General features: G+C 43.7%; 1 protein-coding gene across 1 annotated transcript in view; it reads left to right on the forward strand.

Annotated features, from left to right (window-relative positions):
- Window positions 1-5,812: 5,812 nt before the first annotated feature.
- The window catches only part of DNAAF1 (dynein axonemal assembly factor 1), a 40,443-nt gene continuing 18,366 nt past the window's right edge, over window positions 5,813-27,889 (forward strand). Inside the window, exons 1-8 of the mRNA XM_040329119.1 lie at window positions 5,813-5,919; window positions 6,019-6,126; window positions 11,476-11,560; window positions 13,404-13,495; window positions 16,423-16,644; window positions 19,368-19,534; window positions 23,445-23,566; window positions 25,777-25,943. Coding sequence (XP_040185053.1) covers window positions 6,027-6,126; window positions 11,476-11,560; window positions 13,404-13,495; window positions 16,423-16,644; window positions 19,368-19,534; window positions 23,445-23,566; window positions 25,777-25,943 — 955 coding nt within the window. The 5' untranslated portion in view covers window positions 5,813-5,919; window positions 6,019-6,026. The remainder of the gene's footprint in view (window positions 5,920-6,018; window positions 6,127-11,475; window positions 11,561-13,403; window positions 13,496-16,422; window positions 16,645-19,367; window positions 19,535-23,444; window positions 23,567-25,776; window positions 25,944-27,889) is intronic.

The raw sequence follows: 27,889 nt of genomic DNA on the forward strand, positions 1-27,889 counted from the left end.
CCCTTCACTGCCATTGTTATTTTTATAGTAATCATTGCATTTTTATAGCACTTTTCGCTGTGAAAATGACAACGGTCTCAAAAATGTGTCAGACGTGTCCGATGTGACCACCATAATGTCGCAGTCACGAAAAAAAAAATTGCTGATCGCCGCCATTAGTAGTAAAAAATAAATTATTAATAAAAATGCCATAAAACTATCCCCTATTTTATAAACGCTATAAATTTTGCGCAAACCAATCGATAAACGCTTATTGCAATTTTTTTATCAAAAATAGGTAGAAGAATACGTATCGGCCTAAACTGAGGAAAAAAATTGTTTTTTTATATCTTTTTTGGGGATATTTATTATAGCAAAAAGTAAAAAATATTATTTTTTTTTTCAAAATTGTCGCTCTATTTTTGTTTATAGTGTAAAAAAAAACCGCAGAGGTGATCAATTACCACCAAAAGTAAGCTCTATTTGTGGGAAAAAAAGGACGCCAATTTTGTTTGGGAGCCACGTCGCACGACCGTGGAATTGTCAGTTAAAGTGGCGCAGTGCCAAATCGCAAAAAGGGGCAAGGTCCTTAACCTGCATAATGGTCTGGGTCTTAACCGGTTAAGTTGAAAAAAAAATTTTGACCAGGGGTTGCGGGACCGTGTTTGGGAACACATCTGTGACTTTAGAAACAACAAATTTACTACTGTCACCCACTTTAATAATGAACATGGGGGCAATGTCTGTTCAAAGTGCAGGAACTCCGTTCCCACGCGTTCCCGCAAGACTTGAGCCCTGATTCTAACACATGAATATGCTTTGATCTAAACCATTCCATTGTAGCTCTGGCTGTATGTTTAGCATTATTGTTCTGCTGGAAGGTGAACCTCCACCCCAGTCTCAAGTCTTTTGATGACTCTAACAGGTTATCTTGCCCTGTATTGGGTTCCGTCCATCTTCCCATCAAAATTTTTGAGTATAGCCTCACATAGAAAAAGTGTAACTAGCCATAATAAAGTACCATCATCCAGATTCGTATAGGAGAACAGAGAAGGGTGGGAGTGTAGGGGCAGTTGATGAAGCTGACCATATACACATTCTCACCCAGAGAGGGAGGGGAAGAAAAAAAGGGGGGGGATAATGGGGGGGAGGGTGCAGGGAAAGGAAAGGGGGGGGGAAGGGGGAGGGAAAAGGCATGGAGTGGGAAAGGAGGAAAGCGGAAGGGCCCATAAAACACAAGATATTGGAAAAGAAAACATGTATTGTTAGCATAAAACTCACCAATTAAGCCAATATATGAAATGTGAACGATTTCATAATACCAGGGGAGGACGATAAATCCTAATACATTGAAACAGGCTGTAAGGTGCCTTGGGGACACCCGATACCTTATATTGTAAGGTCGTATGGATGGCTGGTATATAATTAAAAATCCAGCCATCACAGTAACACAGCGGCACTAATGACTGGCCCAACCCGCAGATGTCAGGCATGCCAGCGGCCGGCAGCGTCTGAAATCACCGGGTCAGTTTCCCCCACACTGCGCAGGTGCGCGATACCGCATTACTGCGCAAGCATGACCAGGCCAAGCCCACGGGCCTGAAGCCCAGTCAGAGCAAGAGAGGAGTGGGCTCTATGAGCATCCTCACCAGGGGAAACACAAGTCAGCCACTTGGGAAAGAGGACAAGCAGCCTGTAACTGGGCAAGACACTAGAGGGAGCAAATCTGTACAAAAACAAAATAACATAATAGCATACACACACAATATGTTAAAGTGGAAGTAAACCCTCCTATCATTTTCAGCCAAGGAAGCGGCCATCTTGACCTCTGTTTAATCTGAAACTGTCATGATGCTGTACATGTGACCTGTTATGAAACCAGCCATTGGATGGTTTGGCAGTTTGGTTGAGAGCACAAACAAATGTGACAGCTAGCATTTCCGGCATGCCGGGAATGTTAACTGTTTTTGTAACTATCAAATTGAAGGGTTTACTTCCACTTTAAGGTAATGTGGATAGATTAGATATAACATTGATTTCAATAGTGGGAGTATAGATTCCCAAGTGATCACTAAAATGTTATACATATGGAAGTTCTCAATACATTTTGGATTGAAGGACAAATAAGGACCGCAGAATCACGGTATGTCAGAGCAACAGGGGGATTATACGAACTGTCAAAAAAGGTTCTATCTGCTGGTGGTGCTTTGGTTTGCAGTGCTGGTGACACTATCTGATCCTTGGGCTGCAGTACTGGCATCCACCAGCGGGTGTTTCCCAGCAGTGTGGAGCCGACATTATCTCCTGCGTTCAGGCGTCACCTAAGCCTGATTGCAGGAGATGTGTATAAATACCCGGCAACACACACACACAATTGCCTTTGTATTGTCCTTGTGTCCTGACCTGCGATACTGTTATTTTGAACCTGTGCCTGATCCTGAACCTGTGCCTGATCCTGAGCCTGTACCTGATCCTGAACCTGTCCCTCCTGTTACCTTTACCCTGCAGCCTGATCCATCTATCCTCTCCCTGTCCTGTTTGTTCCCTGTCCCCATCTGCTGATCCTGATCCTGAGCCTATCCTGAACCTGTCCCTCCTGTTACCTTGTTACCGTTACCTTTACTCTGCAGCCTGATCCATCTATCCTCTCCCTGTCCTGTTTGTTCCCTGTCCCCATCTGCTGATCCTGATCCTGAGCCTATCCTGAACCTGTCCCTCCTGTTACCTTGTTACCGTTACCTTTACTCTGCAGCCTGATCCATCTATCCTCTCCCTGTCCTGTTTGTTCCCTGTCCCCATCTGCTGATCTCCCATTGATGATCTTGGCCTGGCTACGTTTAAGATTGCGGTACTTCCCTTATATTGTATATAGTTATTGATTGTTTGTGGGTCACTGTTTGGTTGGTTGTTCACAGTTTGTATTGGAGGTGTTCATTTATTGTTATCACTTATCTTTAAATAAATTAAATTATTCACATATAAACGTTTTGGTGGGTTGTTCACTGTTTGTGTTGGAGGTGTTTATTTATTGTTATCACTTATCTTTAAATAAATTTAATTATTCACTTATATAAGTTTTGGTGTCTTCTGTCGCAGTTCACACAGTTCTGGTCATGACAAGAACAATCAGGGGTAAGATGAGCAACATGGAAAACCCAAAAGGAAAAGGAGAAGAAACAAAAAAACAAGGGGGAAGGGAAAGAAGGGGGGGGGGAAGGGGGGGAAAGAAGGGGAAGGTGAAAAGTACAACCTACAAAAATGGTTTATAAGATATTATCTCATTAAGCCCTGGGAGAAAAGTAGCGTTGAGACATTCGATATTTCATGTGTATTAATCAATATCTCAGTGATTTAATAAACATATGCACTTTTAATTCATAAATAGGTGTTCTCAAACAAGTCCATGCCTTGTCCCTGGGGACCTCTGGGCCCTTTAATACAAAAATATATATAAACAAAAATAAGAAAAAATAAACAATTATAAAAAAAATGGGGGTTTGCCACATGGGGCCCTGGGGACGTCTGAGCCCTTTAATAAAAGAAAAAGAATATATATATATATATATATATATATATATATATATATATATATATATATATATATATATATATATATATATGAGAAATAAAATAATATAAAAAAATATATTTTTTTTTATTTCATATATATATATATATATATATATATATATATATATATATATATATATATATATATATATATATATATATATATATATAAAAATAAAAAAATATGATTTGGAATAAGTAACTCAGGGACTGCTTGTAATTATTAATATCCTGGGTCTTTCTGACAAAAAGAAAAAACAATACATATTGCAGTAATAATGATTCACCAACAGAGGGAGCACAAGTACACCAACAATAATTTGAACATAAAGTTATACATTGTATCAAAAGACATTTATACACAAAAACATGGAATAAAATGTAGCGCCTACTCCGATTTTTTGGGAGCCTGCGGTGACTACCAGAGGGAGGGCTGACATACAGTCTCAGCATAGGTGTGCGCAGCCTATTGCATTAGGGTGTGCACACCAAAGCTCAAACACACATTCGTGTGTAATAAACCATATATGGCAGTGGGCAAGTCAGTAGGGCTTTGTCAGCAGGGAAGAGATCGGTGTCAGTAGTATATCTTTATTTGTATTATTAGTATTAATTTTTTTACAATTATTTTTTTTTTTTTTTTAATATTCATTTTTTTTTTTTTTTAGGAGCCCTGTTTGGGGGGCTTTGGTGAAATATCAGTGGTCTAAACAGACCCCTGATGTGTAACTTTTGAGACAGAGAAAGGGACTGAGGACAGAGATTCCCCAGTCCCTTTCTCTGCAGCCAGGCAGCAGGGGGAATCTGCATAGTACAGGGTGATTAGGGTGTGCCCAGGCATACCTTACACCCTATGTGCGCACGCCTATGAGTCTCAGGGTGCAGTTTACTAGGCATGGTGGGTGATGAACAAGAAAGAAAGTTTTGCGCCAGTCACTTTTATGCGGAAAGAAGGAGAAGTTTTATTTCTCACAAACAGGAAAAGAGAGCAGGGGAATAGGGCACAGGACACCCTTAGTATCGATCAGCAACAAGCAGATTCCTTAGACAAAATGGTGACATCTAATGTAAAGGAGAACTCTGATAGGGACATCTAATGTAAAGGAGAACTCTGATAGGGACATCTAATGTAAAGGAGAACTCTGATAGGGACATCTAATGTAAAGGAGAACTCTGATAGGGACATCTAATGTAAAGGAGAACTCGGATAGGAACCTCTAATGTAAAGGAGAACTCTGATAGGAACATCTAATGTAAAGGAGAGCTCTGATAGGAACATCTAATGAAAAGGAGAGCTCTGGTGGGGACATCTGATGTGAAGGAGAACTCTGATGGTACCATCTGATTTAAAGGAGTACAGTGCTTCTGTAATTCAAAACATGCAACCTGTAGAATTTTGCATATGGAGATTTTTAATTTGATGGGGCACAGTTGCAGCATTTGATGGGGCACAGTGGCAGCATTTGATGGGCACAGGGGAAGCATTTGATTGGGCACAGTGTCACTATTTAATGGGCACAATGGCTGCATTTAATGGGCACAGTGGCTGCGTTTGACAGGCACAGTGGCTGCGTTTGACAGGCACAGTGGCTGCAATTGATGGGCACAGTGAATGCATTTGATGGGCACAGTGGCTGTGTTTGATGGACACAGTGGATGCTATTGATGGGCACAGTGGATGTGTTTGATGGGCACAGTCGATGCGTTTGATGGGCACAGTGGCTGCGTTTGATGGGCACAGTGGCTGTGTTGCATGGGCACAGTGGCTGTGTTTCATGGGCACAGTGGCTGCGTTTCATGGGCACAATGGCTGTGTTTCATGGGCACAGTGAGGCTGCAATTTATGTTTATTTTCCAGAATTTTTCAGTTTGTTTGCTAATCCCCCAAAAATGTTGAGCGCCAGCCGCTACTGAAAGTAATTTATAACTTTTTTTATATTTTTGGATATTTTTGTTATTCTCTCACTGCTAACCTACCATTAAAATTATAGACTGATCATTTCTTTGTCAGTGGGCCAACATACAAAATCAGCAGGGGAGCAGATATTTTTTTCCCTCATTTTAAGAACTTTTTCCAGCAACGAACAGCATGGATCTCTGCAGTTGCCGCTCTTCCCCACTGGGAGGCAGCAGGTTACCCGCTCCTACATTCCCCTGTATATTATGATTATGGTGCAGACTTCTCCCCTCAGCACACACAGACATAACACACGGCCGCCCCCTGGCGCCCATATCAAGCAGCACATAGATCCTGAGGGAGGCGGGGAAGCCTCCAGGCCGCGCTGCATTCTGGGTCCGGGGGTTGCTCGTTTCTATGGTGACTGTGGACGCGCTGCTCTCCCTGGACGGTGCTCGGTGATTGTGGAAGCGGTGAGCGGTCTATTTACGTTTTATATTTACGTTTTTTAGCCACTTGTTTGTCGCAGCAGATCTATTTCTAGAACGAGGTGAATGTACTTTTCTTCTCAGGAGTTATAATGAAGATTTGTGCGGCAGAATGTGCAGGTGAGGAAGAGGGACCCCAACATGCAGAGGGGGCGCCCCCCCATGGCCAGCAACAGGAGCACACCCCTCCAGGTAAGGTGCATCAGCTGCTCTCAGGCCATGCTGGTATTTGTAGTCCAGCTGGTTACCCCCACACCTAATTACTGATTGTATTACCAGCACACAACATATCAGGCTTCATTCACACGGCTATAAAGAGTTTTCTGATCTTATTAGACATGTTTTTTTCTACAACAAAAGTTCCAATGTAATGATCAGTAAGTACTTCCATAAAATTGTCCTTTTTTCACCCAATACCTGCATCTGGCATTCATGTATACGCATGTCCTCAGACATTGGATTCTGCATTACGGATCCGAACGCAGCTCATGTCCCTGTGTGATTGTCTCCATTGAGAACAATGCAGAGCAGATCCGTAAATAAAAAAAAACTACTGTAAGGTTCATTCACATGGCCATAAGAAAAACTCAAAGGGCTAGATTCAGGTACGGGGACATAAATTTGTGCGGGCGTAGCGTATGTTATTTACGCTACACCGTCGCAATTTAGAGAGGCAAGTGCAGTATTCACAAAGCACTTGCTCCGTAAGTTGCGGCGGTGTAGCGTAAATCTGCCGGCGTAAGCGTGCCGAATTCAAATTGTCAAAGGTGGGCGTATTTTATGTAAGTAAAACATGACCCCACGTACATGACGTTTCTCACGAACGGCGCATGCGCCGGCCGTGAACGTATCCCAGTGCGCATGCTCCTACTCACGTCGCAAATAGTCAATGCTTTCGACGTGAACGTAATTTACGCAAAGCCCTATTCGCGAACGACTTACGCAAACGACGTAAAATTTACAAAATTCGACGCGGGAACGACATCCATACTTAACATTGGCTATGCCTCATATAGCAGGAGCAACGTTACGCCGGAAAAAGCCTTACGCAAACGACGTAAAAAAATCCGCCGGGCGCACGTACGTTTCTGAATCGGCGTATCCAACTCATTTGCATATTCTACGCTGAAATCGACTGAAGCGTCACCTAGCGGCCAGCGTAAATATGTACCCTAAGATACGACGTAGGAGACTTACGCCGCTTGTATCTTAGCCTAATTTAAGCGTATCTGGAATACGCTTAAATTTACGAAGGCAAAGATTCAGAGTTACGACGGCGTATCTACTGATACGCCGGCGTAACTGTCTCTAAATCTAGCCCAAAGTGTTTTATAATTACAGGTCGCTGCATTCCTATCTGTCTCCCGCGGATGACGGAGGAGGGGTTTGATCGCCGCATTCACGTCCATTCGGGGCAGTTTGGTGTTAGTTTGCCGCCTCCCCCAGTATATTAAGCACCGGCCGCCACTGGATCTCATCTGCATTGTTTTCAATGGAGACATTTACACAAAGCAGTAAACTTGCACTGCTTTCAGATCCGTAACACAGAATTCAAAAGTCTGCACCCAAGAACATGTGATTTGCACGTATACACATTTGTACGCATTTAAATGAAGTTACATCAAGTTATGTACTCATGCATGTCTTTGAAGTGGTTGTAAACCCACAAAAAAAACAAAAACAAACATGCATAGCATACTAGCTCATTATGAAATACTCGCCTTAGGCAACCCTGGGTTGATTACACTAAACCCACTAGATTTGACACCACCCTTCTTCGGATCTGATGTGCTTTTGGCCCCCACCGGGAGGACCCCCCCTTTCCCCCTTATTTTTTCTCTCCTCTTTTCTTTCCTTCCTCTCCACTATGGATGAGCTCCGGCGTGTTCGCACACTCCACGTGCAGAGCGCGACAGGAAGGCGGCACGGCGATGCGCTAATCACAGGTAGGGAGTAAGGATGAGCTCCGGCGCGTTCGCAAAGTCCACGTGCAGAGCCCGATAGAAAGTCTGCACGGCGCTGCGCTAATCACAGGCAGGGAGACATTGTCTCGATGCTCGGCTGCAGAGATCGGGAAACGTCTCAATGCCTGTGGTTAGCGCAGCGCCATGCAGACTTCCTGGCGGGCTCTGCATGTGGACTGTGCGAACACGCCGGAGCTCATCCCTACTCTCCACCCTTTCCTTTTTCTGATAATCTCAGATTCTGTTTCTCATTGACTCATTTTTGTTTTTGTTTTCTTGGTGCTATTATTTCTCAGTCTCATTTCATAATCTATTAGGTTAACGGCCCTGGCCCTGGAAGAGTCGGCTGTGTTCACAGTTAGGCTCCCGTGGATCTTTTGAACACTTGCCAGTTAGCGGACAAGGCCCTGTGGGCATTCCTGGGTCCTGAGTATTTTTGGCCACCTTTTTATATACCTAATTTCCTGGTGTATGTATGTATGTATATATATATTGGGCCAGATCCACAAAGAACTTACGGCAGCGTATCTATTGATACGCCGCGTAAGTTCTACGATGCGCCCTCGTATCTTTGTTTTGTAGCCACAAAACAAGATACGACGGAATGTGGGCTAGATCCGACTGACGTACGTGTTAGTATGCCGTCGGATCTAAGGTTCATATTTACGCTGGCCGCTAGGTGGCGCTTTCGTTGATTTCCGCGTAGAGTATACAAATTAGCTAGATACGCCGATCCTCAAACGTACGTCCGCCCGGCGCATTTTTTTATGTCGTTTACTCAAGGCTTTTTTCGGCGTAACGTTACCCCTGGGTCTATGAGGCGTACGCAATGTTAAGTATGGACGTCGGGACAGCGTCAAATTTTCCATCGTTTACGTAAACGGTCGCGAATAGGGCTTTGCGTAAATTACGTTCACGTCTAAAGCATTGACTATTTGCGACGTGATTTTGAGCATGCGCACTGGGATACCCCCACGGACGGCGTATGCGCCGTTAAAAAAAAAAACTTCATTTACGTGGGGTCAAGATGCATTAACAAAAAACACGCCCACATCTTAGTCATTTGAATTCCGCGCCCTTACGCCGACACATTTACACTACGCCGCCGTAACTTACGGTGCAAATTCTTTCTGGATACGGAAAATACGCTGTAAGTTACGGCGGCGTAGTGTATCTGAGATACGCTACGCCTGCCTAAAGATAGGCAGATCTTTGTGGATCTGGCCCATTATTTTTTTCCTTTTTGTAATGCTACTCCGTTCTTTTTTTTTTTTCTTTTTCTCTTTGTTATGATCATTCATGATGTATTCTTCTTAATGTTAAGCTGTGAAGTTGCACTGGATATTAATAAAATTCTTTGTAAAAGAGAAATACTCGCCTTAGATCAAAGCCCCCGCAGTGGTCCCGGCACGGATGAGCTCCGGCGTGTTTGCAAAGTCTACGTGCAGAGCCCGCCAGGAAGTCGGGACTGTGCTGCTCGAATCGCAGGCAGTGAGACATTGTCCCGATGCGCGGCTGCGGTGATCGGGAAATGTCTCACTGCCTGTGATTAGTGCCGATTCCTGGCGGGCTCTGCACGTTTGCTTTGCAAACACGCCAGAGCTCATTCTTAGTCCCGACACACTGCTCTGTTGGGTAACATGCCTCTCTGAGTTATTTCTGGTTATCGCAGGCTCTGGCACTGTGATTGGCTGGAGCAACGAGGACGTCACTCCCGTGCATGTGCGCGAGAGCCACGGGTAACGGCGCGTCAGCTGAAGCAACAGCATGAACGAGCCGTTGCTTCAGTGCGCATTTGCCGATGACGTCGGCACATGCTATTACAGGGGATATCTCTTAAACCGTGTAGGTTTAGGTGATATCCACGGTAGCTACAGGTAAGCTTTATTTTTTACTTACCTGTAGTGAAAAGTGGTTGTAAAGGGTTTACAACCACTTTAAGCATCTTTACATGTTTAAACGCATCTATACACAAGTATTTTACTGATCATTACACAGGAACCTTTCTCCAAAAAAACTACAGCAAGGCAATGCATTGCAACCTACCGTAAAGCGGAGGTTCCGCCTAATTTGTTTTTTAAAAGCCAGCAGCTACAAATACTGCAGCTGCTGACTTTTAAAAAATGGAGACTTACCTGTCCAGCGCGCCCGCAATGTCGTCAGCCGAGGACAAGCAATCGCTCATCCCTCGGCTGCACCCACCACCGTTCTCGGTTAGGGAATCGGGAAGTGAAGCGTTGCGGCTTCACTGCCGGTTCCCTACTGCGCATGTGCGAGTAGCGCGCTGTGCCGTCACTGGTCCCCACTCTCTCCTGGGAACAGTGTGTTTCCTGTCTTAGACAGGTATCTCCCCCCTGAAAGGTGCCAAATGTGACACCGGAGGGGGGAGGGTTCCGAAAAACGGAAGCTAAATTTTTTGGGTTGAGCTCTGCTTAAAAGTTTTACTAAACCCAGGAGCCTGCATTCGCTATATCTGGTTTCCCACAGTACACAGAACATGGAAATGCAATTATTTTAGTAAATATAAACTGCTAAATACCTTTTCTCATCAGCCTCTCCAGCCACTGCCCATTCCACTAAAGAGCCCAGGACCCGCTGCAAGCAGTTGGGTCGGCTGCCTTCAGAGAAGTAGAGACATTTGTACTCTGATCTCCTCTGTGATGAATGAAGCCAGAAGCGACAGGGATTTTATTACTTCGTTTTCAGTGCTCTTTCTCTGGCCAGGCAAGCATCTGACTGAACAGATCTGTGTTTGACCAGATGCTTCAAGAACAGGGGAGATATTAGGGGTCTAATATACTGGAGTAAAGCTTATTAAAACAGTGCCCTATCAGAGGACATGTCAGGGCAGCCAAACGCGTCTTTTTTGTAACAGGTATCGTTTATTAGTACACCCCTGGACCCTTCGCTATGTATGTAGCACACCCCTGAACTCTTCACTCTGTGCATAGGGCACCCCTGAACTCTGCACTCTGTGCATAGGGCACCCCTGAGCTCTGCACTCTGTGCATAGGGCACCCCTGAGCTCTGCACTCTGTGCATAGGGCACCCCTGAGCTCTGCACTCTGTGCATAGGGCACCCCTGAGCTCTGCACTCTGTGCATAGGGCACTCCTGAGCTCTGTGCATAGGGCACCCCTGAGCTCTGCACTCTGTGCATAGAGCACTCCTGAGCTCTGCACTCTGTGCATAGGGCACTCCTGAGCTCTGCACTCTGTGCATAGGGCACCCATGAACTCTGCACTTTGTGCATAGGGCACCCCTGAACTCTGCACTCTGTGCATAGGGCACCCGTGAACTCTGCACAAAACACACTCCTGGTATTTATTGCCCCATTAAGATCCTCCCACTGTGCAATTTGGCCACATCCACCATTTGATGCATTTTGATGCTTCGATGCATTAAATGCATAAAACTGTTCCTTTGAGGGAAAACATGATACTGATATATCCCACAGTGAAACTGAGTTTGACACCTCTGGCCTGAAATAACCATTTCCGTTTCCCCCATAGCTATACCAAATGTTTCTGAGAATAAGACTTTATATTTATAATTTGTGAATAATTTTTTTTTTCAAGCTACTTCAACAGAATGTGGTGATCAGATTTCAGGAAAAACATCAACACACACCAACATTGAGAACGATAAGGACAGTGGCCCCAGGTAATTATGATAGCCCCGTCAAAGAATGAACTACATTCGCACTGCAAGGCTTCGCATCCAGGATGTATGTATGTCACTTTCCCTTTCAGCCAGCCATGATTTACAGCCAGAAAATTAAAATGTTTCTTTCCTGCAACCATGGCAGCAGTACTTTTCTGATTAGGATTCTTCCTTGTGGAATTTGATTACTGCTTTTCCCAGAAGTCTGAGAGGCTGGGATAACATTGCAAGCATGCTCAGCAATTTTCTTACATTCTGACTTTTAAATTTGCAAACATACAATGACAAGAAAAAGTTTGTTAAACCCGTGACATTAACTGGTTTTCTGCCGTAATTTCACATAAAATGTGATCTGATCCTCATCTCACCACAAACATCAAAACACACCAAGGTGGAAAACTATAAAGACAGTGGCCCCAGGTAATTATGATAAACCTGTCAAAGAATGAACTACATTCAGCTTTGCCCAATCAGGGCTCAGAATGCACTGTAATGCAATGCAGATCGTTCGGCCGGTTCTCCTTGCAAATTCGAGTGTTCGCTGAACGGGCAAACAGGCAATTATTCGGGCCAAACATTTGCTCGACCCGAACCGTTCGCCCAACTCTATTACTGAAGTGAACTTTAAATTAGGCCTCAGGGCAATTAAGTCTAATTTTTGATTGGATGCCATAGATTGTTGTTAACTAAAACTCTGTGTGTACCATGATTTTACTGTTTTATATGGTGTAAGATTGGGGTTATTAGACTCCAGCGATAGATGCGTTTTCCAGTGAGTACGCCAATCCAGAACTGAGTTTTTAAGGGCCTGGTAGCCCACTTTTATTTTAAAAGTATAAAAATTCACAAATACAATAGCAGCCCTCGCAGGGGGTTTCCACCATTCCTGTATCTTGCCAAATCAACAGTTTAGCCTCCTTGCTGTCACACTTGCCATCCGACTGTTTCAGGCTTTTAGCCTAGGCCCCAGTTCTAATCCTCAGAACAAACAGTTTCCCAGAGTTACTGTATTTATTGGGGTATAGCGCGCTCCCGCGTATAGCGTGCACCCCTAAATTTGCCCAGAAATTCCTGTGAAAAAAAGATTTTTGTACTTACAGTTTGGTGTCTTGCATGGCGGCCTCGTCAGGTCCGTCTGCGGCTTCGGGTGTCCTCTTCGTCGGGTCCGGCGTCCTTCTGCGGCGTCCTCCCCGCTCGTTTCCCGCGCCGAGTTTGAATACTGCGCCGGCATATACCGAGCGCAGTACACTTGCGTATAGTCGGGCAGTCTCGGCTCCTCTCGCGCTGACGTCCTGGACGTACAGGACGTGAGCGCGAGTGTAGCTGAGACTGCCCGACTATACACGAGTGTACTGCGCTCGGTATATGCCGGCGCAGTATTCAAACTCGGCGTATATCGCGCACCCACGATTTTGCCCTGATTTTCAGGGCAAAATAGTGCGCGGTATACGCCGATAAATACGGTAAGCACAAACCTAGCTTACTCCCATTAAGGACATCTGCCTCCTGCAGACATCCACACAGCCTCCGACTTCTCTCAGAGAGATTGGGAATTCACCCGATTCCCAGGACAGACTTCCTGTCTGTGGGTGGGGCCCTGCGCTATAGTCAGGTCACAACTAAATAGCTGAACACACAGCTGTGCAATCAGTGTGCATTTCTCTCTAAAATATGGCGTAAACCAGCAATCTTTCCCATAGCACAGAGTCCCACCCTCACAATGGTATTAATACATTTTTATGGTATGTAACTAAGATTTATTTTATGACACATTACATAAATACAAGTCATTTTTTAAATTATTCAAATTTGTTTACTGGCACTGTACCTATTCTTGTCTTAGATTAACCAAAAAGTACTTGCGGGATCTGTGCAAGCAGCAAAAGCTTTATATGACTCCATATCTAAATGACACTTTATATTTACATTATAAAGGTAAGTGATATCATTAATCAAGCTATTAAATATTTCTGAAAACATGTTTAGAATTTTCAGTAGTACAACAGTAAACTAATAGGCCTTGATGTAAAGCGGGAGAAAGGGGAACAATAGGGCTGCAGGGAGGAATGAGCCCTAGGTAAGCTTGGTTTAACTAAGGGTCCACCAGACGTGCTGACATGCATTGATAAATTGCATGCTAGTATATATACTTTGAATTTTTTTTCACACCAGTGTGTTGCACTAATGCGTGCAGCTCTGTGCTGGAAAAAAAGGTAGAATCAGCATATTGTTTGTTTTTTAGTGCACTGCAACACAACATATGTAAACGCTACACACATAAACGCCAGAGTCAAAATAGTTGGTTGAAGTTTTCATTACAAATAATGCTTAATGAAGTGTAAGCAATTCATCTCCAGTAGATTTTACCCCTTCATGACCAGGCCATCTTCTGCTATTTACTTTAACTGGTAATTGCACGCAATACAATGCTGTACCCAAACAAAATTTGATATAATTTTTTTCACACAAATAGTTGCCACCAAGGGACTACCACTCCTTTTATCAGAGGCCAGTGTATGAAGTCTGAAGCCTTTTTCACTAGCCGGGGACAGAGAAAAAGTGGGAAAGCTTCAGCAGAATCAAGTCAGGGACCCAGTGGGTAGCGTGGGTGAAGCTTGAGAAGTATACAGTGGGTTAGCTGTGGAAGAGCTCAGTGGATCCAGCGGCGGCTGGGGTCTTGGAAGTCTGGTGAGAAAGACTGGGAGCTCAGTGGGAAGATCTACAGTGGGATACTGTGAGATGTGAGAGAAGATCTACAACGGGATACTGTGAGTTATGTGTGCATATCCATATTGACTGTTGAGAGTTCAGTTGCTACAAGATACAGTTTGCTGCATTCAACTTATAGGCCCTCGTTAATTGTTATTGCATTTGCCTAAGGATGTCCTGTGCCCTAAACCCTCTCTCCCCCAACGTTCCTGTTAAGAAAAATAAAAACTCTCTCTATGTTCATTTTTACAAAAAGTGACTGGCCCAATCTTTTTATCCTGCACCACACCCACTATGCCTAGTAACCTGCACCCTGAGGAGTAATGTCAGTTCTCCCTGGATCCGGGGGTCACCGGATCTTTGGAAGACGGGGAGACTGCTACATTATCATAATGAGATGGCTTGTTAGAAGTCCCTGGCAAGTGCCTACGAAGACTTCAAGTTTGTCTGTGTCAATTTATATGGCTTATTTATTTACCATATTTCAGGTTAATCTGTTGAGAACCATTAGCGACTTTTCAGATGTGGACATTTCTCGCAGATGACTAGATATTTTAGAGGTGAAATGGATGAAGTGCAAGACCTCATGTACACTGCTGCTGGTAAACGGACGTTTAGAAGCATTTGGGCATTTTTTTTCAACTGCTCCTGAACTCGCCTCTGTTATATTATCAGTACATGTACACAGGGTTGTTTATAGTAGTTTCTAGGCAGTTGAGTTTGGAGGCTTTTTATGGAACCCCAATAAAATGTGTTCAGAAGCTGTGTTTAGAGGCATTTCGAGCGCTAAACGTGGTAACTCGCTGGAGAGGGGGATTTCACCTACCTGGAGATTTATAGTGATTCTAAAAATTTTTTAAAATACAAACATGTTGTACTTGCCTGCTCTGTGCAATAGTTTTGCAGAGCAGCCCCTATCCTCTTGTTCTTGAGTCCCTAGCTGGAGCTCCTAACTCCTCCCCCACCCCGCCGAGTACTACCATAGCAAGCCGCTTGCTATGGGGACACTTATGCGGGTTTGCTCCCAAGCCTCTTTGTCTGCGTCTATTGACACAGAGAGCAAGACACAGCTCCGCACCCCGCTCCCTCGTCATTGGCTGTGATTGACAGGGCTCCTATTGCTGTCTCTGAGCCAATTAGGAGCCAATGAGGAGGGGGAGAGCAGACAGCGCCTCTGCTCTCGTGCACATCGCTGGTTCAAGATCGGGCTCAGGTAAATATAAGGGGGGCGGGTGAACTGAAGAATAGAAAAACCCTTCTGCCTTTAGAAGGACTTTAAGGCAGTAAACAAGATTGTCATGCCTAGGGTATGGAAAAACGGCATATTGCGCTTTTTATTCAGTGGAAATTAAGCAGGCAGCTAAAAGTGTTACACTACACAAATACAAAAGAAAAAGAAAACAAAGCTGCACTAATAATAAAAAATATATAAATGTGACCTATATATAAATGTGCCAGAACACCTGAAATACTGAAAAAATTCAGACACTCTGAAAATAGACAGAATGACAATCCATAAAATTGTGGTGAACCATTAAAGTCCATAAAGTGAAATAGCATAGAAGTATGAGTTCCCATATAGTCCAAAGAGATATTCAAGCTTCAATCTCCTATTGATGAAGGAAAATGCAGCAACCAGAAAAGTGATGATAGAGAGACACCTCCACCTAAATAACACACTGCCTCTTACCAGCTGGAATTGATCTCGTATCACAGGAGATCAAATAACGCATGTATGCTGGTAAGCTTCCAAATAGATATCCACCATGGAAAGCATCCAAGTGCTGCAGCTTCATTCAATGTATGTTGCGGGATGCGCCATTAAAAAAAAAAAGGAGCTTGCATAGTGTAAAATCCAACGTATATTTAATAAAAGATATAAAAATGCGCACTTACAATGAGTCAAAATACTGTTTGCATGTAAAGATCGAGCCGGCCGGCTCCTCGATCCGCCTGCCCGTGTCTTCCGCATACAGCTGAGCGCGGTGACGTCAGAACGTCACTTACCCAACGTTTCGTCACAAAAATGGATGTGGTCACGTCCATTTTTGTGACGAAACGTATATATGTATATTGTTTTCTATACTGTGCATTTGTCATTTTTCTATTGCATTCGTATTTAAAATCGTTTTTTTTCTTTTGTTGGTTTTAAGGATTTATGCGTGTTGAGAATCTTGAGGAGTATACAGGCTTGAAATGTCTTTGGCTGGAATGTAATGGTCTGCAGAAGATAGAGAATCTGGAGGCTCAGACAGAGTTACGTTGCCTCTTCTTGCACCAGAACCTTATCAATAAAATTGAGAATCTTGAACACTTGCAGAAACTTGATTCACTTAATCTTTCAAACAACTGCATCAGGATATTAGAAAACCTGTGTAAGTAGCTTCAAGCAGTGCAAGTACTAGTGAAAAGTGAAAAATTAGATTGTGTAGCCCCATGTCTGAGGTTCAGTGATCATTTTTATTTTATTTTTTTACATAAAAAGGCCCTCTTAATGTGTATGTAAAGCCATATATCTGTGTGTATGTATGTATGTATGTATGTATGTGTGTATATATATATATATATATATATATATATATATATATATATAATAATTATTTTTCTATTCGTTTTGGATACATTTGGGAAGGTTAAAACCCCTGTCAATTATATATTTTTGGCGATCTGTGTCTTTCCACCAAAAATCTAAAAAAAATTTAATGAAAAAAATAAATAGCTGTTGCTATGAGGAAGTGCCGAATCTGCCTCTTCATCCACCGCGGTCGATTCTCTTCCTCCTCCTACACCCATCTTGTGAATGGGGCGCGCTGCATTCTGGGAACTGTGTGTATCCCAGAAAGCCCATTCACAAAGCGCCGCGCTGCTTGCGCATGCGCAGTAGGAAACTGGCAGTGAAGCCGCAACGGCTTCACCGCATGTTTCCCTTACTATGGATGGCTGCGCCTGGAGCTGCCAGGATCGAGGATCGGCGGGGGCCGACATCGCTGGCGACTAGGACGGGTAAGTGTCCTTATTAAAAGTCAGCAGCTACAGTGTTAGTAGCTGCTTTAAGAGCTTTTCCTTTCTGGAGAGTTGTCACCCAAAAGAGTGTCACCATAGGAAAATGTACACCCTTTTTCAGGTAGCAACTCTAAAATGTAAGTATTGTCCTCACTTTCATGGTGACGGTGTTAAAAAGGACAAGTAAGGCGTAAATGTCTCCCAGCAGTGACACAGATGCTAATAATAATAATTGAATTAGGGGAAGGGAAAAAAATGTTTCTCCATACACTTTAAATAGAAGTATCTGATAGAAAATGTGTCTGTATTGCCCACAGAAAGTATTTAACAAACTACACTTCGCTTTCTAGTCTGCCCTGAAGACAGGGAGGAATGGTAATGGACAAAAACTAAAAAAAAAAAGTAAAAAAGAAAATCCATAAAATTCAATGTTCTAAAATCTTAAAAATTCACAACTAAACGAATTAAACACCAACTGCAGATTTTTTTTTTTTAATTGCCAGCATAAGGCTTCATGTACTTTAACCACTTTAGGACCGCCTAACGCCGATATACGTTGGCAGAATGGCACGGCTGGGTACAGGTACGTCGCCTTTAAGAGCCCAGCCGTGGGCCACACGCGACCCAGTCCAAAGCTCCGTGATCGCGCCCGCGGGACCCGATCGCCGCCGGTGTAGGCCAAAAGTTTCTGTCGCATGACTCGCAGAAATCTTCTCTTTCCTGCAAGCTGTGCTTGGTGAGAGGAAGGTCACTTTCTGGTGATGTAGCCGCCATTTGAGGACTGCATGTCTTGGAATTCAAGTGGTTTTAAAACCAATACTTTGATACAGCTTTAGTAGTATTTCTTCTTGCAGATCTGTGAATAGAAATCAGGAGTGAGGGGTGAGTGTTATGCGGTGGGATGCATTTTCATGCTGACTGCTGCTAGTAACATAAAGTGGAATTATTTTCTGCGCACACCTGCTAGTAAAGACTTGACCTCTATTAAGTTGTTGCTGCTTACACTATAGTGTGTTCCCACATATATATGAACTAAACAAAAAAAAAATGTTGCTTTGTGTCTCAAAGTTATTACCCCTACTTGACTATTGTGAATGCTCCAACAATAAATTAAATAATAAGTAAATAACACTACTATAAGAGCCGGTTCACACTGGGGCGACTTGTCAGGCGACTCAGCCGCCTGACAAGTCGCGTCCCGTTCTATTCAAAAGAACCATTCTAATAGGAGCGATGCAAGTCGCTCCGACTTAGAAAAAGGTTCTTGTACGACTTTGGGGGCGACTTGCATTGACTTCTATACAGAAGTCATTTTGCAAGTCGCCTCTGAAGTTGTCTTCAGGTCGCCTTGCCGAGTCGCCCCCAAAGTCGTGCCGCCCCAGTGTGAACCGGGTCTAAATCAACAAGTTCAACTGACACTAATGCCATGAAAATGACACCCAACTCTAATGCTGGGAACTACAGGGAGGGAGGCGTCTTTAACAACCAGACCACTGGCAAGCAGTCTGGATGATGTAGACTGTCATCATGTGGCCTGAAAGAAGAGCTGCTGCCATGACAGCAGTTATCATGGCTTTCTGACCATCTTGGGATGACCACTTGTCACCTGATTCTTAAAAACCTATTATACAAATATAGCTATTATAGACAATACAATATGAATATCTTTGTACAGGCATCTCCTGATATGGGATGAAAATGCCCTATCCTTTTCTCTAATTGAGCTCCCGCATTGTTATTCTGTCCCATGTTCTCCCAATGAAGACTAGAGATGGCCGTACCACATTGTCAGACATGTTTTACCTGTACGGAGCAATGACATAAAGCCAGTGCTCGAGCAAGTCATTGTACAAAAGGAGTAGCTGCAGGAGATCAGCAATGTTGGGATGAAAAGGTGTAAACGGTATATTATAAAACCTAATAGTTGTTTAGGGTACAGTTCGAGTTTAGATCTACTTTAAGCACAAAGAATATATAAATTGTCTGAGATGAAGGTAGATCTATAAAAACTTGGAATGCATATCGGTTACAGTTGATGGTTAGAATATTTGACACATTTTAGGAATTTAACAGCCTAATTTTATTTGTATTTCAGCTTGTCTCCCAGTTTTGTCAACCTTGCAAATTGCACACAACCAATTACAAACCGTGGAAGATGTGCAGCACCTTCAAGAATGCTGTAGTATCAGCGTTCTAGATCTATCCCATAATAAGTTGGATGATCCTGCTGTAATTGATGTCCTTGAAAAAATGCAGAATCTGGTATGTATATAACAGTAAATGTATAATATGGCCATATTTTAGGTCCATGATCTCTTAATCATCTCTTCCTCTTTGCAATATTAGCTGCGCCCGTGTCCAAACAAATGCAGCCCCATACCTACTAGGCAGGATTCTAGGGCCTGGTATATCTCCTGGCGGCCCCAGTTGAAACCTTGATACCCTTGCAGTACCCCAAGCAGACAATTAATTGGTCAAAGCTGTGCAGCTCGTCTGTCACTTCACAGGGAAGAATGCACTTTAAGGCAGTTGGTGCTTAATGGCACCATGTTGGTACAGACATTGTAAAAGTTGGTGGCTTCTCTGTGCCTATTGCCAAATATCAGTTTCAATCAAAGGGATAGGGGTAAAGCTGCTACCTGGCCATGAGGCCAGAGCCCTTTCACACTGACAGCGCCCGGGTGGCCGCTTTACCGTCCTTTTTTTAGTGCTTTTAACCCCCGCTAGCAGCCGAATAAAGGGTTATAAGCGCCCAAAAAAGTGCTGCTGCCGAGGCGTTTTGGCGACGCTGCCCATTGATTTCAATGGGCAGGGGTACTCCTAAAGCGCTGCAAAGAAGCTGCTTGCAGGACTTTTTTTGACTTCCTGCCAGCGCAGAGCCCCAGTGTGAAAGCACTCAGGCTTTCACACTGGGATTGCAGATGAGGCCTTTTTCAGGTTCTTTACAGGTGCTATTTTTAGCTCTAAAGCACTTGAAAAACGCCTCCCGTGTGAAAGGGGTCTTAACCTTTCTCTGGCTGAAAGCTGTTTTCCAGGAGTCCCTTACCATATATTTGTTACAGTGTAAGTTGCATTCAACACTCTGCTAGTAAAAGCTCATAATTAGTTACCTGCCATTAGTCTCTGCCAATAAAGGGTAGCTCCACTTTCGTAGGCAAAAAAATATAGCATAGCATATACAATTGCTACACACGTTATATTGTAATTATATGTTATTAAAAATTACCTTTCCTTTTCAATCTAAAGCCCTGTAAATTTCTGTAAAATGCAAAGCAATATGGAGGCGTTGCGTACACCATTGGTGTACCATACGCCACCAGAAATGTAATTTTCTGCTTGTGCGATTGCTCTGTGATTTTCACAAAAGTCTGCATTTCAGATTTTAGTCCTCTTTTACAACTAAAAAACATTTCTGGTTACTCTTAAAAGGTTAATCACTTCTAAACGGATGCAGTCCCTCCATCAGCTGATTAATAATGAAAAAGTTGACTCTCCCTGAAAGATTTAATTGACACCTATCACATTTGCGCAAAGCATCAATTTACATGTATGCGCATCATGCAGTTCATAGCCAAATATCCTCTTCCTCTTTCCCCCCCCAATACCTGTTATTTCTTTACCCACCCCTCACGTAGACTAAGCCACGTACACACGGTCGGAATTTCCGATGGAAAAAGTCAGATGGGAGCTTTTTATCGGATATTCCGACCGTGTGTATGCCCCATTGGACTTTTTCTGTCGGAATTTCCGACGGACTTAGATAGAGAGCAGGTTCTCTATTTTTACATCGAAAATTCCGACGCGTTTTGCCCGGTCAAAAAACCGACCGTGTGTACGCGGTATTAAGAGGATTTCACTTTTCTACCCTGTTCTGCACGATAAGCGCATATTTGGTAAATCTAGCCCAATGCTAAAGTGTGAATCTGACCTCGGCGCCTACTTCTCTTCTGCCCAATAGCGCACTGCCTTTAGTTCTGTAGCCAAAGCCTCCCAGTGCACAAGCCACCACAAAATAACAATTAAAATCACCAAAGGATGGTACTATACACTGTTCAGGCCATCCAGATTCTCTTCCTCAGTCTCCCAACTTTGTTGAAGGGAGTGTGAGCGAGTAGGCAACCTTATGCATGTCCTACGGGGTTGCCCTAGCCTTACCAGTTTCTGGTCAAAGGTATTCCAACTGTTAGCCACCTGCACTGGTATACTAACTAAACCCCAGCCTGCCCTAGCCTTACTCAATATTGGTATTGATATCTACCCTCCTACCTATAGACCAGTTGTCACCCATATTCTATTAGCAGCAAGGTTGACCATTCTCAGACTCTGGAAATCAAGTTTATCCCCTAACATTCCAGATGTAGTAAATTTGGTCAACTCCAACTACACTTTTGAGCGTCTAATAGCATCACATTTTGCAATTTTTAAAACTACCAGTAAGTTATTTAATCAGGCAATTATATTGTACAAATAATTTGACTTACTGTGTCCAAATCCGCCGTCGATCGCCCTAGTTTTTGTGTAACAATACTTTAAAAAATTCATTGCTGTAGTTCTCATTTTGCTTGTGGGCATGTGAAGCCCACAAGCACTTACTTCCTGAATAGTGCTGACCAGCCGTGACGAGCGGTGACCATCATGCACCGCCCGTCCCGCCTCATTCTTGGGTTGCCATCACAACTGGCGGCGATGGCCCACCCCGTTGTGATGGCAACGAGGATAACACAAACAGTGTAAGAAGCCGTGGCGCCGAAATCTTCATTGAATCGCGTCACTTCCTGTTTTGAAGTGCCACGATTCTAGTCGTAGGGGAAGCACACTGCATCCTGAGAAATTATGACACATATTTCCCAGGAGAAGTAGTGCGCTAAGGAGCCGAGAGAGATGACGTCACAAACCGAGGTGATTCAGAAGGCAGATTTCGTGGGACCACATAGCAACAGGTATTTCCAGGTGAGTAAAAAAATAAATGTTATCCAAATGTTTTTTTTCAGGGTATTATATGCGCATTAATGCTAAATTGTATTTTTGATGGAAACTCCACTTTAAATACTCTGAATTCTCCAAATGATGGAGTATATGGGTCAGCAAACAACCTTCTCACCCTGTCTGCAATGCCCATACTATGTTCTCTGTATACTTTAACACTGTTAATTTACTATTTCGAGCTATGTGTTTTGCACTGTAATGTTGTTGTATGCTGTTGCTTTTTGTTTATTGCTTAAAAATCAATAAAAACTAAATTTTTTTTTTAAATAAAATGATTAAAAAGTCGCTCCCATTCTGATTCACAAAGGTGGAGTTACTTTTTAAGTAAAATCAACACAGGCAAGCCTAAATGAGTGCTTATGGGCCAGATTCTCGTACATCCGCGTAAATTTGTGCGGGCGTAACGTATCTGATTTACGTTACGCCTCCGCAACTTACACGGGCAAGTGCTGTATTCTCAAAGCACTTGTTCTGCAAGTTGCGGCGGCGTAGCGTAAATCGGCCGGCGTAAGCCCGCCTAATTCAAATTTGGATCGGGGGGGGGCGTGTTTTATGTAAATGTACTGTGACCCGACGTGATTGACGTTTTCCCCGAACGGCGCATGCGCCGTCCGTGGAATTTCCCAGTGTGCATTGCTCCAAAGTATGCCGCAAGGACGTATTGGTTTCAACGTGAATGTAAATGACGTCCAGCCCCATTCACGGACGACTTACGCAAACGACGTAACTTTTTCAAATTTCGACGCGGGAATGACGGCCATACTTAACATTGTTACGCCGCACTTATGCCACCATATACGCCGGGAAAAGCCTAACGTAAACGGCGTAAATTTACTGCGCCGGCCGCGCGTACGTTCGGGAATTCGCGTATCTTGCTGATTTACATATTTCGCCGCGTAAAACAGCATACACGCCCCTAGCGGTCGGCTTAAAAATGCAGTTATGATCTTACGCCTGTCGGATCTAACAGATATCTATGCGTAACTGATTCTAAGAATCAGGCGCATAGATACGACCGGCCGGACGCAGAGATACGACGGCGTATCTGGAGATACGCCGTTGTATCTCCTCTAAGAATCTGGGCCTATGTTTATATACCTGTTTCTAATGACCGCGTGTACACTGCAAGTTGCATCTTTTCACACATGGTGTGTCAAAACTATAATGTATCTGTATTTTTTTGTAGCGTGTCTTAAATCTAATGGGAAATGAACTCATTAAGAAGATTCCGAATTATAGAAAAATTGTGACAGTCCGCCTAAGAGAGCTAACTTACCTGGACGATAGGCCAGTGTTTCCTAAAGACAGGTAGAAATACTGCAGTGTACACATTTTCTTCTCTGTGATAATCTGCTCCTTTGTTATTCATATCGATGTTGGATGGTGGTTATTATTTTGCCCTGGAATATCATAAAGTCACAGAAATCTGGATTTACATTATTTATAAATACATATGGCATATTCTGCACAGCTCCTGACACTTTGCCTCAAAATAGAACTTGCATGACAAACACAAGGTCCCACACTCTATTATGCAAAGTGACACCTAAAATACTGCGATGGCACAGGAACATGCTCTGTGTTCCTGTGCTATTCAGTGCAATGCGATTGTCAGTTCTTCATTCAACTGAATGGGCTGAAATCACACTGTATCACACCAAAAAGAGAGCACGCACTACTTTAAAAAAAAAAAAAAAAAACTGTTAACGGCATCCCATTGTACTGTGGTACCATGCTATCTTATGCAGACAAATGGCCTGGCATTTGCAATCTGCATTTGGGGTGGTGTTAGGAATACCTTGACACCCACAGCAGATCACACACAAAGTTTGTTTTGAACACGATGAGGGAAACGTACACAGAACGTGGATTTCCCACACCGTGTTCTGGTGTGAACTGGTCCTAAAAGAAAAAATAATAAACACACTGGATTTTGGCTAGGTATGAGTGACATCATTCGGCTTCCTGGAAATGGTGGGGGACCCAAATATTGCAAGAATGCACTGCAGTATTCCTATGTAGTGCACACTCTCTCAAGGTTTGAGATCTTCAGGTTTCCCAGGATCTCATGGGAAGGCCCATTTATTTTACCAGACCTAGCCAAAGTGGTCAGAATCTGGGGTCTAAGGTAAATATTTTGTTGCTTTTTCTATTTCGATAGGTGTGACTTTGTGTATTTGCATAGAGTTTAGGGGCCTGTAAATTACTTGCATGTATTTTTTGCAAGTTAAAGTAATTGATAGAGGGACAGTGGGCTGAGAAATCCAACTGCTCCTTATTATTTCTTGGCAACTTTGGTATAAAGACCTTGGGCTAGATTCAGAAAGAATTTACGCCGGCGTATCTATTGATACGCCGTGTAAATTCAAATCTGCGCCAGCGTATCTTCTTTCTGTATTCAGAAAGCAAGATACGCCGAAATTAAGCTAAGATCCGACTGGCATAAGTCTCTTACGCCGTCGTATCTTAGGGTGCATATTTACGCTGGCCGCTAGGTGGCGCTGCCGTCAATTTCAGTGTAGAATATGCAAATTAGCTGGATAAGCTGATTCAGCAATGTACGTGCGCCCGGCAGATTTTTTTACGTCGTTTGCGTAAGGCTTTTTTCGGCGTAAGGTTACTCCTGCTATATGAGGCATAGCCAATGTTAAGTATGGCCGTCGTTCCCGCGTAAAATTTTGAACATTTTACGTCATTTGCGTTAGTCATTCGCGAATAGGGCTTTGCGTAAATTATGCTCACGTCGAAAGCATTGAATATTTGCGACGTGATTAGGAGCATGCGCACTGGGATACGTTCACGGCCGGCGCATGCGCCGTTCGTGAGAAACGTCATTTACGTGGTGTCATGTTTTTTTTACATAAAACACGCCCACCTCTTGACAATTTGAATTCGGCACGCTTACGCCGGCAGATTTACGCTACGCCGCCGCAATTAACAGAGCAAGTCCTTTGTGAATACTTCACTTGCCCGTCTAAGTTGCGGAGGCGTAGCGTAAATAGGATACGCTACGCCCGCACAAACTTGCGTCCCCCTACGTGAATCTAGCTACATTCATCTTTCTCAGTACTTACATTTTGCCTTGCTATCAGTGCTCATATCTATGCTGATAAATTACATAACAGTATGTAAAATGCAGCTGCAATAGCGAGTAACCTCATCCTTGGCATACAGGCAGAGCAAGAAAATTGGCGTAGAGGGAGCCAATGGGTGGTTCATTGTTGGCTCCCCTGAAATGAGATATCAGTTCACTAAACTTTTACTAATCAGTACATTAATCTTTTAAAGGCATTAAAAGCCTGAAAATATGGAACCTACATTTTTGTTTTTACGTTTGTGACTCCAGAACAAGAATAAACCACCTGAAGTTAATATATATTTCCTACTGTGGTTTTTGCTAGCAACCATATATGTTGGCTAAACCCTACCTTCTAAATTCCCAATAGGTATCATTGTAAATACATCATTCACTTAGTCGTAAAATTGTGAAATGTGTGTCTTCATGTCCTTCCTTGTAGAGCTTGTGCAGAGGCCTGGGCCAAAGGAGGAAAAGAAGCTGAGATAGAAGAAAGAGAAAAGTGGGAGACCAGAGAGAGAAAGAAGATTCAAGACAGTATTGATGCTTTATCTGAAATCAAAAGGAGAGCTGAAGAGAAGATGAAAAGAAAAGAGACTGATGAGAAAGGTAATGGGTTGAGTCAATTTGTACATTACTTTTTACTAAACACAAATAGGCAGTTAATTTTGCAAGGACATTTTCAATTTCCAAGGTAAGTTTATCCTTATCTTATTAAATGTGAATAAAATTCACTTTGCAAAGAACACCCAATCGTGTGCAAGAGAAAAATAAAAACATTGGCCCAGATTCACAGAGAGCGGGCGCACATTACGCCGCCGTAGCGCAACTAATATACGCTACGCCGACGCAGCGCAGAGAGGCAAGCATGGAATTCACAAAGCCATTGCTCCCAAAACTGCGCTGTGTTTCTAAGGCGTAAAACTGGCGTAGGTGGAAGTGGGCGTGAGCCATGCAAATGAGGCTTGACCCCATGCAAGTGATGGTTGGAGAGCCAGACAAGTACGTTTAACGAACTGCACATGCGTTGTGATGTGGACGCATCCCCGTGCGCATGCTCACAACCACATTGGAACAACTGCCTAAGATACGCCAGATCACTGCCTACGCCATGAACGTAATCTACGCCCAGCCAGACACACGTCCAACGTAAAATACGCCGGCTTGTGTTCCCTGATGCAGACCTTTACATGTCTGCTGCTGAGTTACACCTCCTTTATGGGGCTTAACTTTACGCCGGATGTACAACTTACGCGCACCTCTCGTAGCCTGCATATTTGAATGGCTAATCAATGGCAGCGCCACCATGCGTCCAGGGTAAAAATGTGCGCCCACCCTACGCCGGCGTAGGCAAGTTACGTCGCCGGGATGAAGCCTGTTTTTAGTCGTATCTTACTTTGTGGGTCCGGCGCACAGATACGCCGGCGCATATTTGCACTTACGTGGCGTATCTTGAGATACGTCGGCGCAAGTGCTTTGTGAATCCGGGCCAATGTCTTTTTACTTGCACAGGATTGGATGATGAAAGTCAGCAGAGTCTCACCTCATTCACTTACTGTAGCTAGGGGAAAAATGCCCTGGCAAAGTTAAAATATTTCTTGCTTTTAGTAAATCAACCCAATAGTATTTTATACACAATTTATTTACCATATTTATCGGCGTATAACACGCAGCCTAACTTTAAGAGGGAAGTTTCAGGAAAAAAACTTTCCACAGCCCCCTGCGTATAACACGCAGGCACAGTTTACACTCTATTTTCATGGTAAAAAAGTGAGTGTTATACGCCAATAAATACAGTATGTATAATGTTAAAGTGATTCTAAAGGTAATAAAAAAAACAAAAAAAAAACATGTTATACTTACCTGCTCTGTGCAAAGGTTTTGCACAGAGCAGCCCCAATTTTACTTTTCTCGGGCTCCTGCTGCGCCCTCTCTGTCCAATGAGAAGAGAGTTGGGAGAGCCACTGTTCTCATGCATATTGCTGGATTGGGATTGGGCTCAGGTGCATATAATGTGGGGCTGGCAGCTGAAGTTTTTTCCCCTCCCGTCTTTCAGGACAGCCCACAATTGAGAGATACTCCTCCTCTTCCTCTAGGAAACACTGCGCCAGCCCATAAATTTCTCACTCCCCCTGCCAGACCACAGTATTAGTGTTTCCTCCGGTGGGGAGACACTGTGCATGGGAACCTAGGCCAATTCAGTCAGAGGACTGAGGCCATTTCTTTTACCTTAAAGGAAGCAGAGGCTTCCAGGTGAATCCTGGTGCGGTGCAGGCCCACCATTAGCCACCCCATCCACGCCGAGCGCGGCTCCTGGTTGCGGGGGACCCCTATCTCGTCCAGCGGGGCGCAGCGAGGGAGACATCAGGGCTCGCCCTGTACTACAGGCCGCAAAAAAATGTTTTGAACCGAGCGGGCTGGACGGCGGGTGACGTCATTTCCGGCGTAGAGCGGATGTCTCCCCTTTGAACCGCGACTTCCGGTTCCGGGTCGCGGTGCTGATAGGAGGTCCGGACGGACGCTGGAGGGAGTCGGATCTCGCACAGGCGAAGAGA

This window comes from Rana temporaria, chromosome 11, assembly GCF_905171775.1.
Source record: "Rana temporaria chromosome 11, aRanTem1.1, whole genome shotgun sequence".
NCBI lineage: Eukaryota > Metazoa > Chordata > Amphibia > Anura > Ranidae > Rana > Rana temporaria.